The sequence below is a fragment of the Oncorhynchus gorbuscha genome, linkage group LG03 (assembly GCF_021184085.1).
Source record: "Oncorhynchus gorbuscha isolate QuinsamMale2020 ecotype Even-year linkage group LG03, OgorEven_v1.0, whole genome shotgun sequence".
NCBI classification, from domain to species: domain Eukaryota; kingdom Metazoa; phylum Chordata; class Actinopteri; order Salmoniformes; family Salmonidae; genus Oncorhynchus; species Oncorhynchus gorbuscha.
In genome coordinates, this window is record NC_060175.1 from 38,903,527 (window position 1) to 38,920,892 (window position 17,366).

Here is a 17,366-nt window from a genome sequence, read left to right on the forward strand (position 1 = left end):
AATACTGGGAAGTGGTGCGCGATGTGCCCTTTTTCGGAGTCTGACCAGAACACCGCCGCGTTTCCCTCTTTTTCGGAGTCGTTTCCTTGGGTCGCTGCATGCGATCCATTCCGTTGTCCTGTTTGTAAGGCAGAACACAGGATCCGCGTCGCGGAAAACATATTCTTGGTCGTACTGATGGTGAGTTGACGCTGATCTTATATTCAGTAGTTCTTCTCGACTGTATGTAATGAAACCTAAGATGACCTGGGGTACTAATGTAAGAAATAACACGTAAAAAAAACAAAAAAAACTGCATAGTTTCCTAGGAACGCGAAGCGAGGCGGCCATCTCAGTCGGCGCCGGAAGTCCATACTATTCATCTTTTTGACAACTTTTACTCTTCTCTACGATCCTAAAGAAAATAAATGTACTTTTTACTCCATATATTTTCCCTGACAAACAAAACTACTCGTTACATTTTAAAAGCTTAGCAGTACAGGAAAATGGTCCAATTCACACAGGTATCAAGAGAACATCCAAATCAAATCTAATTTTATTGGTCTCATACACGTGTTTAGCAGATGTTATTGAAGGTGTAGTGAAATGTTTGTGTTTCTAGCTCCAACAGTGCAGTAATATCTAAAAGTAATATTTAACCATTTCACAACAATACACACAAATCTAAAGTAAAGGAATGGAATTAAAAATATAGACATATTTGGGCGAGCAATGTTGGAGCAGCCTAGACAAAGACACATTAGAATAGAATACACTATATACATATGAGACGAGTAATGCAAAATATGTAAACATTATTAAAGTGACTAGTGTTCCATTATTAAAGTGGCCAGTCTATATTTCAACTGGCTCACCCGTCTTGATGTCTCCTGAATGCCCATCTGCTAGCCTGCTAGCCGCGGCCTGCTAGCTGTCTAGAGCACACTGGACTGTTAGCTGAAGAAGTCCATCAGCAAATCTTTTAGGGCTACTATACCTATTTTGCCAAATGGCCTGGACCCTTTCTACGACACGGAGCCCTGCTGATCCATCACGACTGATCTGCCGACATAACCACATGAACGGGCTACACACATCCTACCATACCTTTGTTTGTACATTATGCCTTGAATGTATTCTACCGTGCCCAGAAACCTGCTCCTATTACTCTCTGTTTCGTACTAGACGACCAGTTCTTATAGCCTTTAGCCGTACCTTTATCCTGCTCCTCCTCTGTTCCTCTGGTGATGTAGAGGTTAACCCAGGCCCTACAGTGCCTTCCTAACCATCTTAAATAAGCATGCCCCATTCAGAAAATGTAAAACCAGGAACAGATATAGCCCTTGGTTCACTCCAGACCTGACTGCCCTTGACCAGCACAAAAAAATCCTATGGCGTACTGCATTAGCATCGAATAGCCTCTGCGATATGCAACGTTTCAGTTAGCAAGTTAGGAACCAATATACGCAGGCAGTTAGGAAAGCAAAGGCTAGCTTTTTCAAACAGAAATTTGCATCCTGTAGCACAAACTCCAAAAAGTTATCCTCCCAGCTGCCCACTGCACTGAGGCTAGGAAACACTGTCACCACCGATAAATCCATGACAATTGAGAATTTCAAGAAGCATTCTACTACGGCTGGCCTTGCTTTTCACCTGGCTACACTACCCCGGTCAACAGCCCTGCACCCACCACAGAAACTCGCCCAAGCCTTCCCCATTTCTCTTTCACTCAAATCCAGATAGCTGATGTTATGAAAGAGCAGCAAAATCTGGACCCCTACAAATCAGCCGGGCTAGACAATCTGGACCCTCTCTTTCTAAAATTATCCGCCGAAATTGTTGCAACCCCTATTACTAGCCTGTACAACCTCTCTTTCGTGTCGTCTGAGATCCCCAAAGATTGGAAAGCTGCCACGATCATCCCCCACTACAAAGGGGTAGACACTCTAGACCCAAACTGCTACAGACCAACAGTGCCTTGCGAAAATATTTGGCCCCCTTGAACTTTGCGACCTTTTGCCACATTTCAGGCTTCAAACATAAATATATAAAACTGTATTTTTTTGTGAAGAATCAACAACAAGTGGGACACAATCATGAAGTGGAACAACATTTATTGGATATTTCAAACTTTTTTAATAATTCAAAAACTGAAAAAGAATAATGAATCATAACCCGTAGTATCTACCAGGAATAATGAATCATAACCAGTAGTATCTACCAGGAATAATGAATCATAACCAGTAGTATCTACCAGGAATAATGAATCATAACCAGTAGTATACACCAGGAATAATGAATCAACTAATAATGAAAGATGTTTGGTGAATCTATGAATTATGTATGACCACTGGAGTTTATGCCACTAAAAATATGTTTTTAGAGAATATTTTGAAATGCATTTCATCACTCAAATCTTGCCAAAGCATATTCTGTAAGAGTGGTTAACATGAACTTAAAATAATTTCACATTATTTATATGAATCGGGTCATGAACAAGGGAGAGGTTAAACGTAGGGTACTGTAAGTCTGACAAGCTTATTCCCACACTTTACGATAACTCTGTTGCAGTGGTCTTAGGTAGTCTCCATACAGGCTATTCCCTCCATCGCGACACTGCTGTTCAGTTGAAGAGCATGTGATCTCCATGCAGCACCACAGCACCATGCGCCTTATGAAAAGCACCCCTCAGCCTCAGAAGATGCTCTTCTGGAGGCATGCAGCCATGGAGTCATTATACCCTAATGTAGGACTATATGCCTAATAGCCAAATAAAGAGCATGCATGATGCTTGCAACTCATCCTTCATTCAGTTCAGTCAGTCAGTATGTCATCCATTCAGTCATTTGCCTGCATTGCAATAGGAACTAAATCACAGAATAGAACAGTCTTATCCATTTGTTTATTGAAATCCATGTGTGTATTCAAATTTGTCAAAATTCTCCAAAGTTCTTTAGCCTATCACTTTAATAATTCAATAATTCATGTTGGCCTATACAAATTAAAAAGGCCTTCAACTTGTATGCATTGCAATTTAAGATTTTAAGAGAATTTTGGGTACGAGTGTCTTTTAATTGTAGAACTTTATTTGTGTTTTCTAACTGTTTTTATTATAGGGCTCACCTATAGAGACCCTAGCTCACAGTCCTCTAAATATAGCCTCTAAATATAGCCTCTAAATATAGCCTCTAAATATTTTTTTCACCAAAATATTTGAAGCACGTGCAGCGGCTGACAGGGAAAACAGATCTGGCAATAAGAACAGGCTACAGATCAGTCTTGATCATTTGGGACCCCTTGGCTATTTCCCTCAGGACAGGTTATAGCCAAGACTTAATCAATATTTTGTTTTGTCTCATTTATTAATATGGATATACCCTCTGTGTGATGAGGTTGTATAACACAAATGGCTATAACAAGCCTACATACAGAGTGGAATTCACTAATAACAGTCAAAATGCCTAATATAAGGTCTACAGTCCGCGTTCCCAACTACTGGAAAAAGTGTGATTCATCGTTACATTATCACCACAATAGGCCCACGCGGCTATAAAAATTAATTATGCAATTGTATGGCCATTAAATAACACAAAACAGCATGGCATATTTAGATAGTGGAATAGGTCTATCCTAAATCATATTTACTTTCTATTTTGCAGCTCGGGTGGTTATTCTAGACAAGGCTCTCATATGTGTCTATCATTCTCACACAAGTCATTTGCTGAAGGGCCAAGCCTATACTACGTAATTTACTGGTATAACATTGTTATTGAATGCAGTTCTAAAACAAGCTCTAGACTTTTATTTTGGAAATTAAACCAGAAGCTGCAAAGCAACTCTATTGTCTGGTGTCACGTTCTGACCTTTATTTTTTATTTCCTGTGTTTTGTATTTAGTTAGTATGGTCAGGGCGTGAGTTGGGTGGGCAGTCTATGTTTGTTTTTCTAGGTTTGTGGTATTTCTATGTTTCGGCCTAGTATGGTTCTCAATCAGAGGCAGGTGTCATTAGTTGTCTCTGATTGAGAATCATACTTAGGTAGCCTGGGTTTCACTGTGCGTTTGTGGGTGATTGTTCCTGTCTCTGTGTTTGCACCAGATAGGACAGTTTTGAGTTTTCACATTTCTTGTTTTTTTTGTTAGTTTGTTCATGTGAAGTGATTTATTAAAGCATGAATCAAAACAACCACGCTGCGCTTTGGTCCGCCTCTCGTTCAGATGAAGAAAACCATTACATCTGGTCTGAAGTTGCTTGATTGACTATCTAACTTCGACTAGCTACGTTCGGTTCATGTCCTTTGCAGATGCCACATTACTGACAAAAGTTTGCACGCATAAAAAAGATGTGTAACCGAGTGAAGGGAGACATAAAGTAAGAATTGAATGAATAAGTGTTCATTCATAGTCGTAACGTAGTGTTTGTACGTTTACAGATCCATTCATGTTTGACGCTAACAATTTACGTATGGATTTTCTTAGTCCTAACGATATGTTTGTTCAACCTTTTGGCAGGTATCTGGCTACATAGTCTAGTTTGTGGTGCGGGAATAATTACAAGCAGAGAATGCCAAAGCTGTCATCAAGGCAAGGGGTGGCTACTTTGAAGAATCTCTTTGTTTAACACTTTTTTTGGTTACTACATGATTTCATATGTGTTATTTCATAGTTTTGATGTCTTCACTATTATTCTACAATGTAGAAAATAGTAAAAATAAAGAAAAACCCTTGAATGAGTAGGTGTGTCCAAACTTTTCACTGCTACTGTACATATTAATCTTTTTTTTAAGTGGTCATTTAGCAGAAACTCTTATCGAGAGCAACTTACAGGAGCAATTAGAGTTAAATGCCTTACTCAAGGACAGACAGATTTTTCACCTCGTCTGCTCGGGAATTCGAACCAGCGACCTTTCGATTACTGGACCAATACTCTTAACCCATAGGCTGCCTGTTCCGGGATTTATCCGATGGCATTGAGGAGTTTATCACATCAGTCACCGGGCGTCGATGATGTCGTCCCCAGAAGCTTGGATTACAGGCAACAGGCCAGAGCTTCCGCTTTCAAGGAGTGGGACACTAACCTGGACGCTTATAAAAAAAAATCCCACTACACGCTCCGACAAACCATCAAACAGGCAACGTGTCAATACAGGACCAAGATCGAATCTTACTACATGCTCGTAAGATTTGGCAGGTCTCGCAAAATATCATGGAATACAAAAAGGGAAAACCAGCCCTGAACTGTCCAGTAACGCAAGCACATAGCTGAGAAAAGTAGGGGTGCTGCAGCACCCCCTGAAAAATCTGAACATCAAAAGATATACAAATTCTCACAAAAGTAATGCACTGGGCCTTTACTATTCCTGTATTAGCGGACGAATTTAGCCGACTGTAGAGCGGGCAAGTCCACCCTCCCTTCTTCGCTGTGAAAGAAATCACACCACCTCCAAACATCTTCCCGCGGCTATGCGCAAGCCTACCAGATGAGCTAAATACCTTCTATGCTCGCTTCGGGGCTAGCAACACTGAACCATGCATGAGAGAACCAGCTGTTCTGGATGATTGAGCGATTACCCTCTCCGTAGCCAATGTAAGTATGACCTTTAAACAGGTTAACATTCACAAAGCCACTGGGCCAGACGGATTACCTGGACGCGTACTCAGAGCATGTGCTGACCTGCTGCCTATTGTCTTCACTGACATTTTCAACCTCTCCCTGACCCAGTCTGTAATACCTACATGTTTAAAGCAGACCTCCATAGTCCCTGTGCCCAAGAAAGCCAAGGTAGCCTGTCTAAATTACTATTGTACCATAGCACTCACATCTGTAGTCATGAAATGCTTTGAAAGGCTGGTCATGGCTCTCATCAACACCATCATCCCAGACACCCTGGACCCACTCCAATTTTTTTACCGCCTCAACAGATTTACAGATGATGCAATCTCTATTGCACTCCACACTGCCCTTTCCCACCTGGACAAAAGGAATACTTACGTAAGAATACTGTTCATTGACTACAGCTCCGCATTAAACACCATAGTGCCCTCCAAGCTCATCACTAAGCTAAAGACCTTTGGATTAAAAATCTCCCTCTGCAAATAGATCCTGGACTTCCCGATGGGCCGCCCCCAGGTGGTGAGAGTAGGCAACAACACATCCGCCACACTGACCGTCAACACGGGGGCCACTCAGGGGTGCGTGCTTAGTCCCCTCCTGTACTCCCTGTTCATCCCACATCTGTGTGGCCACGTATAACTTAAACACCAGCATTAAGTTTGCTGACCACACAACAGGGTAGGCCTGATCACTGACGACGATGAGACAGATTATAGGGAGAAGGTCAGAGACCTGGCAATGTGTTGCCAGGACAACTGCCTCTCCCCCAATGTCTGCAAGACAAAGAAACTGATCGTGGACTACAGGAAACAGAGGGCTGAGCACTCCCCCATCCACATCGATGAGGCTGTAGTGGAGCAGGTCGAGAGGTTAAAGCTCATCAGTGTCCACATCACTAAGGAATTATCAAGGTCCACACACACCAACACAGTCTTCCCCCTCTGGAGTCTGAAAAGATTCGGCATGGCCCCACAGATCCTTAAAAAGTTAGAAAGCTGCACCATTGAGAGCCTCTTGACTGGTTGCATCACATCAGCAGTGTGGTTCTCCAATAAACTCAAAAACACACAATCACACATTCCAAATGGAAACACATTTTTTGGTAGGATTTGTTTTGTTTTGTTTTACAATAACAACCTTACATAAACAAAATACAATAAACACACACCTGCTCAGATGCACATGTTCCCACCTCAAACATGCGTATGTCTCAACCACAGTCTCCCTCAACCTTCATCCCCTGGAACTGTCCAGTGCTTGTAGCACTCTATTCTAGATGGCCTCAAATTGCACTCTTCTATTTTTCTCTGTAGCCCACACCTTTTCAATATATAAAAAATAATACATCATCCACTGTCGAAGAGACGGAGGATCATTTGATGTTCAGTTTATGAGTAGAAGTTTTTTCAAAATCATTAGTGAGAAAAGTATGGTCCACCCCATTGGGCATATGATGGTTTGGGCTATGTCCCAATTCTCCAACTTTCTACCGTTGTGCCATTGCACACTACCCATCATAGATTTAATGCAGACTGATGTTTGATGTCATGAATCTTGCCCTGGAGGCAGAACTGAGCGATTTCCACTCGATGGGCTAGCTGCAAGGTCAAAATTGGCTATATCCCCAAAATACATCAAAACAAAAATGTGCTTTTTGTTCTTAATTTGAGGTTAGGGTTAGGTATCAGGGTTAGCAGTGTGGTTAAGGTTAGGGTTAAGATCAAGGTAAGGTTTAAAATCTGATTTTAATTATTTGAATGATCCAGGCTGCATCACATCTGGACATGATTGGGAGTCCCATAGGATGCACAATTGGCCCAGCGTCGCCTGGGTTATGCCGTCATTGTAAATAAGAATGATTTCTTAACTGACTTGCCTAGTTAAATAAATGTTAAACTTTCAAAAATAAAATATGGCTGTGCCAGCTAGTGACCACTGGAGCTGCCTCCAGAACAAGATTCATTACAATAAATACCAACCTGTGGATTCCATGGTAGAACTCCCTCCATCCAATGCTTCCTTACATCAATCCAATGCTTCCTTACATCAATCCAATGCTTCCTTACATCAATCCAATGCTTCCTTACATCAATCCAATGCTTCCTTACATCAATCCAATGCTTCCTTACATCAATCCAATGCTTCCTTACACCAATCCAATGCTTCCTTACATCAATCCAATGCTTTCTTACACCAATCCAGTGCTTTTAAACCAATGACAGGGAGTTGGCACACTTTGGCAGAAGGGTGGAGAATCGGGATGCAGTCACAGTCTCCTTTCCTTGTCTCCTGTCCTTCATTGCCATTGATAGGTCATTATAGAGATTGAGGGGAAGAGCAAGGGGGCTTGAACCAGTGACCCTGTGGTAAGAGAGGATTAACTATAGACCATGACCATCATCTCCTCTAGCACAACAGCAGTAGTCTGGGGGGGACACCCCTTAAGATCCACACCTCTTGGCAGAAGCTCTGCTGGGTTATGGAGGTAATTGGATACATGTATGTGTGTGTGGTGTTCTCTCTCACCTGTGGTAGAGCCGCGTAGATCTGACGCTGGAGCACATCCCTTTCATGCAGCGCACCCTGCAGCTTGGTCTGTGATTGGATGAGTGTCTCCTGGGTCTCGCGCAGGGACTCCAGCAGCTTGTCTCTCTCGTCCAGCATGTTGACCATCAGTTGCTCGAAGTTGGCTTCCGGGTCCGAGCCGTTCTGAGCCCCTCCACCCCGGGGAGGACCCCCCGAGTCCCCCTCGGTGATCGTTGGCATCACCTCGCACATCATATTCGCTGCTTGGTGCTTACAGTCCTATAGGCGTGTATCGCTGTAATGATATGGGCGATATCCTCTGCTCTCTGTAGGCTACTCGCTGCCGCTGGCTAATAAACACTATGATTGATTGATGTGACTAGACAATTTATCGATGGTGATCGCAATTATTAGAAAATGGCATTAATCATCTAATGAAAAACTTTCTTCCAAAATCATGAAATTTAAATCAGGCGATTGTTGACCTTTTTTCCATGTCTGCCGGCGATGCTTCATCTGGCACATCCGCCCAACCCCGCGCGCCACTCATGTAATTCCAGTGCGTGTGATTTGATTGACAGATCAGAGACACTGTGATGCCGCCGCTGACCCTGTCGATGACATGTTCCAATCAACTGATCTGGGTTCCGAGGTTTATTAGGCGCTCTTTCGCTTCAACAGACACCAGTTGCCGATAACCTTTCACAGAGAGTAGGCGATAGCCAGCTAGGCATGTCTGCGGCATCTGCCTTCTCAACCCCCCGCTGCCATCTCCACACCGCCACCGAGCAGACACACACACCACTCCTTCCTCTCCCTCACACACGGGCTCCCGCAGCTGTCACCACTACCGCTACGGAAACCGAGCAACTCGCCGCTTTCTACAAAACAATTTAAGCATAATTTACATCGATGTCACCGCATGTGACCACAGCTATCCACATGGTCGCACGTCGTTTATTTCCCCCCTTTTGACCAGCGGAAAAATTCAGTATTGTGTTTAGACAACGGAAAATCTTCGAACGCTCTCTCCATAAAAAAAAAATTAAACATTTGCTCTAGCGGCAGAAGAACCCCTCACATCAGCACCACCTTGCGCGTCGACGCGCTATTATGCCACGCCGTGCATGCGCGCTCTGGCGACTGAGACCAAAATTGTGTCATGCGCAGCGCAGCCTGATGGGACCCGTTATGAATTATGGAACTGGAATTAAATGGAAAGTAAAATACCGCATTGGGATATAAACTGGATGTTATTCATAAACAAATGCATTAGGGTGCCTAGCCTATAGCCCATTGGACAATAGTCTACCCATAACCCTTCCAAACATTGGCTTCTGTTTGTCTTATCTTTGCGTTGTTCAGTAACACCACCACGCCTGGAGGCTTGTGTTATATCTATAAATGCTGCATTTACCATTCATTAATCTATTTCTCATCTGATGCATTTTCGCCGTATGGCAGAGCTATGACACAAATCCGGGATATTCAAAGGTTCTTGTATGACTATGGCTGACATTGCAATTTCCGATTCCTGTAGTGGGCAAGGCTACTGCACTGTAAAGACTATACATTCATGTTTTGACTCATGTTATGACCAAATCATAAAATGTAGGACGTCAGTAAGCTAAAATGGTTTCATAGTAGCCTGGCTGTCTCTCTTATGCTACTTCATAAGATTTAAGATGACAAAATATGTTGGGATTTTAACTCAATCTTCATCAGAGATACTATTGAGGAGATGGAAAATTCCATTGGAATTGTATTATAACGCCCGTAGTGTACGTTGCCCACGCGCCGTCAATGGGCCGCGCGGTGCATTCTGTGAGATTCTGGGACAAGGAGGGGGGGGGGGCGCTAGCCCAAAAACACAATATGAACATACATTTCGTAAACAATAAGTACAAAATTATCAAATATTTTCCGAGATAGTTCACTTGTTATCTGTAATATAGTATAGCTTGAAATCGTGACATTACGTACTTTCGAGGAATAGGCAGGGTTTTCAACATTTGATGCGTTCAAGACAACTGGGACCTACGTGGTCAAATCACAACGTTAGTAATCTTCAAGTCGGAACAGGCCCGAATTGCCGAGGCGGAATTGTTAGTTGGATGACCGTTCAAAACTATTTTCCCAGTCAGAGCTAGTTTTTTCCAAGTTAACAGTTGTTTGAACGCGGCATCATACCCTGATTTTGATAAGGGATTGCGTGACGATTACACAATTGTTCGACAGTCTGCTGGTGAGGCGTTATACGTTCCTCCATACCATTTTCCAATGCGATTCCTATCTCCTCCTTTACTTAATATATCTGTCCTCATTCAGGGTAACCGACTAATCTGATTGGCGAATGACCACTCTTGTCCAATCAAATTCGATAAGGATGAGCTCGTCGTTGACAACTGAAACGAAGGAAGTCTCGCGTTATTTAATGAACGTCAACTCATTTGCGTCAGTCCCCATGATGGCTGAAGATCCTGGAGGAACATTTTTCGATTGCTGTCCCACCTTTTTGTCTTTCTCTTTACCTCTGCTTGTCATAGAGACATGGCAGGACACACAGCCTCGATAGGTGGCCACAGACCCCTCTTACCGCCATGCCCAAGAAAGGGAACCGAAAACGGCTGAAATTTCGGTCCGGGGACATCTGCTCCGAGTCAGGTAGCTAGCTCGCTGAAGCGAAGACTTTGACCCTGACGTCGGCTTTCAGTGGTGGACATATTGGGTTGATCCTCGAGGATAAAAATCAAACTACCCGATTCTATTACCATCATTGATTAAAAAATATATAATTGCATGTGCATAGTCATGAGGCTTGCAATGTCAGAAAGGTATGTAGTAGGCCTATTTTTGGTCGATGTCAGGCATACCCATCAGAGGCGCATCGCAGTGTAGCTAACGTTAGTCAGTAGGGTTCGTGGGTGGGAATCGCTGGGGAAGCCCAGTCAATTTAAAAAAAAGTCATATTACAACCTATGTTGGGATATTTGCGTTTGCTCTGTAATTTATACATACAAATACGTTTTTAATCCCAAAACCAGAGAGCAGGTTAAGTCCACAAAGCAAATATTGCTTTGAAAGTTATGTCCTGCAGCATGGTCAAGCAAGTTAATGTTTGACAGGTCACTAAAACATATACTGATTTATAACTACAGTTATTGCAAGGCAAGTCAGCACAAATACAACAGGAGCACTGCCTCTGCTATTCCAGCACCATTTCAAATGAAACATTTAAATAAAATCAAGATATGCTTAGTTTAATACACGGAAAACAAACTTACAGATACCAAAAACAATTTAGTCCAATCAATGTTGCTAAATATCATGTGGCTGTCTATGGTACTGATTTGTCAGTGTGCACATGTAAGAAAAAAAACTAAAATTCCCTCACCCTACTTGTAGACTAGTTGAATGCCATCCTCCTCTCTTACATGTTGGCAAAATGGGTTATGGCTCTGTTTATAAGCTTTTAGTTTTCATTTTCATAGGCTAGCATGCATTTTAGCTAGGTTGCCTAACTTCCTCACATGGGCTAAAATGAACCACATACGTTAGCTAGTTAACGTGAGCCAACTAGGCTTCATCTAAGCTACATATTGAACTTCAATCGTCTCAGACCAGTGGCAGAATATATTCATTCATGGTTAGCTCATTTTTATTTGTCAAATATTTGGGGAAGCCTGGCTTCCCATGGGGCTCCTGAGTGGCGCAGCGATCTAAGACACTGCATCTCAGTGCTAGACAACACTGAGTGTAGTTAGACTTCTCATTGTATTCCTTTCTCTGCTGTGTTCTGAGAAAAGTGGAAGGGCGTGTTCGAGCGGATCACTTTTGTCAAGCCGATGACCATCGGCTTGCATACTTGGTGCTTTCAAGACAACTGGGAACTCTGAAAAAAACAAATTGGAAAATTGGAGCTGCCATGCATTGAGCCTTGATGTTGATGACGTGTCTGACTTTCTGCTGTCGCAGATGCACCGCTCTCCTGACTTGACTGATTGACTTTCGTCTACAGTCGGTTGCTTACCGTTAGCACTGAAATGAGCACAAAGAAAAGTCATGTTTGAGCCTATCAAATACATGATGCATCTTGGGTAAATTGTGACTTATTGACTGACTGATCGACAAGTAGTTATTTATTTACATTTACATTTAAGTCATTTAGCAGACGCTCTTATCCAGAGCAAAGGGAGTTGTTAATCAGTCAGTAGGCAGTTGCCTGCAGTGTCGAACAAGCCAAAAGTGTGACATACATAACCAGTGTTTTCAGGTCACCACAGACAAAGGAAAAGGCATGAGGGGAGCAAGAAGTTGTTTAGTACTATTGAGATGCACCCTATGTTATTGTGAGCTGTTGGTAAACCGCATATTCTCCCCTCTCTTGCAGTGACTGTCGCTGATTTTGCCAATGCTGACCCAGCCGTTGTGAAGTCGGGGAGGGTGAAAAAGGCTGTCGCCAATGCAGTTGAAAAAGAAGGTAAGATCATCAATCAAAATGCTTGGGCATGTCCATTCTACACACAGCAATACATTGATAAACCACATTATTGTGCTTATTAACTTTCCACTGTGCTTGTCCTGCAGTGAAGTTGTTGTGTGGACTGGAGGCGTCGCAGGGTTCCTTACAGGAGGTGTTCTCGTCAGTGTCCAGCCTCACCGGAGACGCCCTTGAGAGTAGCGACGACCTCGACCCCGGGGAGGATGGAGTGAACGAGCCTAAAGAGGCACGCAAGAAGAAAAACAAGAGAAGGAAAGGTACACCGCCTCTAGTCATGCATTTTAGAGTTGAGGGCTGTGTCTCATTCCAGATGGTTGCTCCCTTCCCTCTGTCCATGTTAACTGATATTACAGTGTAACTGGGTAGGTGATGGCAATAAGCTGTAAACTAGGCCTACATGGAGCTATTGTGTTCACCTATCCAGTCATTTCAGCACTGTATGTGAACAAGGATGGATAGGAGTGAATAACTTTTCTGAATAAAACACAGCCCATTGTTTGACTCTTATCTGTTTTCCCAGAGTGTAGTGAGTGCAGTGATGGGGAGGACTACACAGTGGATATCTGGCTGGTGCTGGCTTCTTATATCCGTCCAGAGGATGTGTGTACGTTTGCTCTGATCTGCAGAAACGCCTGGACCGTCACCTGCACTGCTGCCTTCTGGACCAGACTATACAAAAGGTAGGTTTAGACATTTTCATTGCCACAACCTATATTTTAGGTGGGCTCCTGCAGCTCTTGATGAGACTTGAATCCTGGAAAGTCAGATGCCCTTGGCAACTGGCCCCTAAAGGAGAATTAGCCTAGTTTTCTTATTTACGTATTCTCTCTTTCCCTCATTTCTCTTCCCGCTCCCTCTATCCCCCGTCTCTCCCGCTCCCTCTATCCCCCGTCTCTCCCGCTCCCTCTATCCCCCGTCTCTCCCCCTCCCTCTATCCCCCGTCTCTCCCCCTCCCTCTCTCCCCCTCCCCTCTCCCCCTCCCTCTCTCCCCCTCCCTCTCTCCCCCTCCCTCCCCCCCTCCCTCTCCCCCCCCCCTCTCCCCCCTCCCTCTCTCTCCCCGTCTCTCTCTTCCCCCGTCTCTCTCTTCCCCCGTCTCTCTCCCCCGTCTCTCTCCCCCGTCTCTCTCTCCCCCGTCTCTCTCTCCCCCGTCTCTCTCTCCCCCGTCTCTCTCTCCCCCGTCTCTCTCTCCCCCGTCTCTCTCTCCCCCGTCTCTCTCTCCCCCGTCTCTCTCTCCCCCGTCTCTCTCTCCCCCGTCTCTCTCTCCCCCGTCTCTCTCTCCCCCGTCTCTCTCTCCCCCGTCTCTCTCTCTCCCCCGTCTCTCTCTCCCCCGTCTCTCTCTCCCCCCGTCTCTCTCCCCCCTCTCTCTCCCCTCCCTCTCTCCCCCGTCTCTCTCCCGCTCCTATAGACACTACAGTCTGGATGCTTACCTGCCATTTCGTCTGCAGCCAGACTCCATAGCAAGGAAGCGTTGTCTACGGGCTCGCGTGATTCGATCCCTCTTCCACCTGTATGAGCCATTCAGCTCACGTGTCTCCCTAAGCCCCGCCTTCCCCGAGTCCCCGCCCACCACGCTACTTAACTCAAAGGTAAAGAATCAAGATGGCAACAGGCTAGCGGTTGTGCTATAGAACTGTATGGTGTGTGGAGTTAGAGGTTCTCGCCTTATTCGGATCATGTGAGGGTCTGATAAATTGATCTGTACTATAACTCACTAATCCTGATCCATCAAGTTCTGGCTTTAATGTACACTTGTGCAATCCAATGCTAAGAGATGTTCTACCTTTTTTCTTTACACCCTAGTATCTCTACTTGCACGTTCATCTTCTGCACATCTACCATTCCAGTGTTTTAATTGCTATATTGTAATTACTTCGCCACCATGGCCTATTTATTGCCTTAACTCCCTTATCTTACCTCATTTACACTCACTGTATTTAGACTTGTCTTTTATTCTACTGTATTTTTGACTGTTTTGTTTATTCTATGTGTAACTCTGTGTTATGTGTCGAACTGCTATGCTTTATCTTGGCCAGGTCGCAGTTGCAAATGAGAACTTGTTCTCAATTAGCCTACCTGGTTAAATAATGGTAAAAATATGTTTTACCTGTTTTCTCTTCTGCAGTGTCTGCTGTTCTGGGTCAATAAGGTTGTGGGCACTCGACCTGAGCCCATGTGGGAGTTCAACTTCAAGTTTGTGAAGCCGGTATGTATTCATGCCGAACTGTCTGAAGTACACTAGTGAAACATGTTTACTTTAAATTTGAAGTAAAACATTTAATTGTAATGAAGGATACCATAGTTTGTGTCTTTCCTCTAGGCGATGAGGTGTAAGGCTGGCAGTGCCACCCGGGGTCTGCTGCTGCCCCGTCAGTATGAGGAGGTCCATGCCAACCCAGACTCAGACTGTTACCTGCTGCAGGTCACCACCCTCAACTTCATCTTCACCTCAATTGTCATGGGGATGACCCTTGCCCTGGTCAGTACACCACTCAGTCATCCTGGTGTTTACTCTGTAAAGACAGTCTCCATCCATGAAGTTGCATTGTTAAAGTCACAATGTGGTTGTACCTCGTGGGCCTGTTTTAGGAGAGGGGAACCTGTGCCTCCTTCCTGTCTAACCCACTCTGTCTCTGTTCCCTCTCCAGTTTAAGGTCAATGTGAATGCGGACATGCGTCACTACAGAGTGTGTCTGGTGTTCCAGGACTCTCCTCTCCAGCAGGGGAGGAGGAAAGGGGAGCAGGGGGGGACACAGGTGGTGCTGGACCCTGTACACAGCGTGAGACTCATGGACTGGTGGCATCCTCAGTACCCTTCATCCCCCTACACCTAGAGCCCTCATATTATCCCACATGCTCCACACAATACCCATTTAGTCCTAGAAATCACTAACCATCTGCTCGTACACCTAGAACGCCCAAAACCATCCACAATACAGTCTCCCTGTACACCCAGAACCTTGCTTCATCTCACCCTTCTCCAGCCCCCAACACAGTCCTCTAGTGTATTATTTACATCCCCCTACACCAAAAACCACCTACCTCCTCAGTACCCTAGCTCTCTATAGACAAACTCTCAACTTCCAATCCCCCTCACATTGCCTACCCTCAGACCACCCTATAAGTTTGTTGAACAGATGTAGACAATGTCATTTCTTTTAATATTTCCTCTCTAACTGTGACCTCTTTAAGGGACTTTTGATTTCACTTATTGATTTGACTATTCTACGGGCCAAAATGATTTGCTGCTTGCGTAATTATTTGATTTGATACCTCTAATCATTGCTTACTTTTAAATTGTAATTTTAAAAACCCCACCTCCTGATTCATCCCCTGTGTATTCTCCTCAGGAAGTAATGTCAGTTCTGAGGCTGCTGCATTGTAGCGGAGCAGCATTTTATATCCTGCCTCTGTCTGTTAGAATGTTTATGGACACCAGGAGACCAGTCGTATGTAAACAATGACCAGTAGAAACATGTCAATCATGCTTAATAAATAAAAAAAGGCGGGGTATTTGAAGAATCAACATATAATATCCACAGGAGACTATTTCAGTTCTACTATTTACTCAATCGTCCAATCAAAATTAATTTAAGAACATTTGTGTTTGAATTCAGAAGTTTATCGTGTGTAGTGAAAAGCAAAGCTTTTTGTTGATGATCAGACCTGAAATTGCTTTATTGTAAATGCATGTATCGCTGATTGACCTTGTGAAGGACATGTATACATGTTTGGCTATGAGAGCCATCCATAATATCATTCCGCATGTAAAGTCTGGAAACTGTCTGTATGTGTTCTGATTGTTTGGCCAACCTCCTGCACTGTAATACAACTGTAAAGAACCCCTTCCATACTATTCTGTATTTCTCTATCAATGTCAATGGGGTTTCTTACTATCATGTTTCACATATGGTGATATATACTTAAAATGTTACTGCTATATAGCCTGTGGGGTAAAGTGATACAGTATTTAGTCCTATCCAACTGTTTCCTTGACAATAGTGCCCTTTTGTGGTAAATGGAGGTAAACATGGGAAGTGTAACTTAAAAAATATATATTTTATTTAACCAGGTAAGCCTGTTAAGAACACATTATTATTTACAATGACGCCTTATGGGACTCCTAATCACATCTGGTTGTGATACAGTGACGCCTCTAGCGCTGAGATGCAGTGACTTAGACTGCTGCACCACTCGGGTATAGCTGCATAGATAGATATATTTGAGATATTTTGGGGTGAAAGCATTTGTACAGTTTAAACCATTTTTTTTTTAAATAGAGAAATCCCAGAGTATCACACATTAAATTGTTAAATGTGGTCAATTGAATGTTTATCCATGTATTGCAATGTGGATAATTTGATTGTTGAATTACAGCTGATGCGGAACCCACAGAGAATAGGGCGAGGCCACGCAACCAGTAACGGTGTGTGGGTAAAATCACTGGGGAAGCAAGGAAAAGCCATATTACAACTTAGTGAATTCAGACCCCTTGACATTTTCCACATATTAACTTAAGTATTCAGACCCTCTGCTATGAGACTTGAAATTGAGCTCAGGTGCATCCTGTTTACATTGATCATTTTTTTTAGATGTTTCTACAGCTTGATTGTAGTCCACCTGTGCTAAATTCCATTGATTGGACATGATTTGGAAAGGTACACACCTGCCTATATACAGTGCATTCGGGAAGCATTCAGACCCTGGATTTGAACCTGATCGAAAATCTCTGGAGCGACCATAAAAACAGCA

At 43.6% G+C, this 17,366-nt stretch overlaps 2 protein-coding genes across 11 annotated transcripts in view; one reads left to right on the forward strand and one right to left on the reverse strand.

The window, feature by feature from the left end:
• The window catches only part of ppfia4 (PTPRF interacting protein alpha 4), a 147,193-nt gene extending 137,681 nt beyond the window's left edge, over positions 1–9,512 (reverse strand). For 5 of the 10 annotated variants that reach the window (XM_046342476.1, XM_046342481.1, XM_046342478.1 and 2 more), the window contains exon 1: positions 8,117–9,511. In XM_046342476.1, coding sequence (XP_046198432.1) covers positions 8,117–8,371 — 255 coding nt within the window. In that variant the 5' untranslated portion in view covers positions 8,372–9,511. Of the gene's footprint in view, positions 1–8,116 lie in introns of all 10 variants that reach the window. The other 5 variants (XM_046342480.1, XM_046342479.1, XM_046342482.1 and 2 more) reach the window with 3 other exon arrangements.
• A 1,043-nt stretch (positions 9,513–10,555) lies between these two features.
• On the forward strand, positions 10,556–16,687 carry tmem183a (transmembrane protein 183A). The gene is made up of 8 exons (XM_046342485.1): positions 10,556–10,780; positions 12,507–12,596; positions 12,704–12,874; positions 13,138–13,297; positions 14,023–14,203; positions 14,740–14,820; positions 14,935–15,093; positions 15,263–16,687. The coding sequence occupies exons 1-8, from the start codon at positions 10,717–10,719 to the stop codon at positions 15,446–15,448; spliced, it is 1,092 nt and encodes a 363-aa protein (XP_046198441.1). The 5' UTR covers positions 10,556–10,716; the 3' UTR covers positions 15,449–16,687.
• Positions 16,688–17,366: the final 679 nt, after the last annotated feature.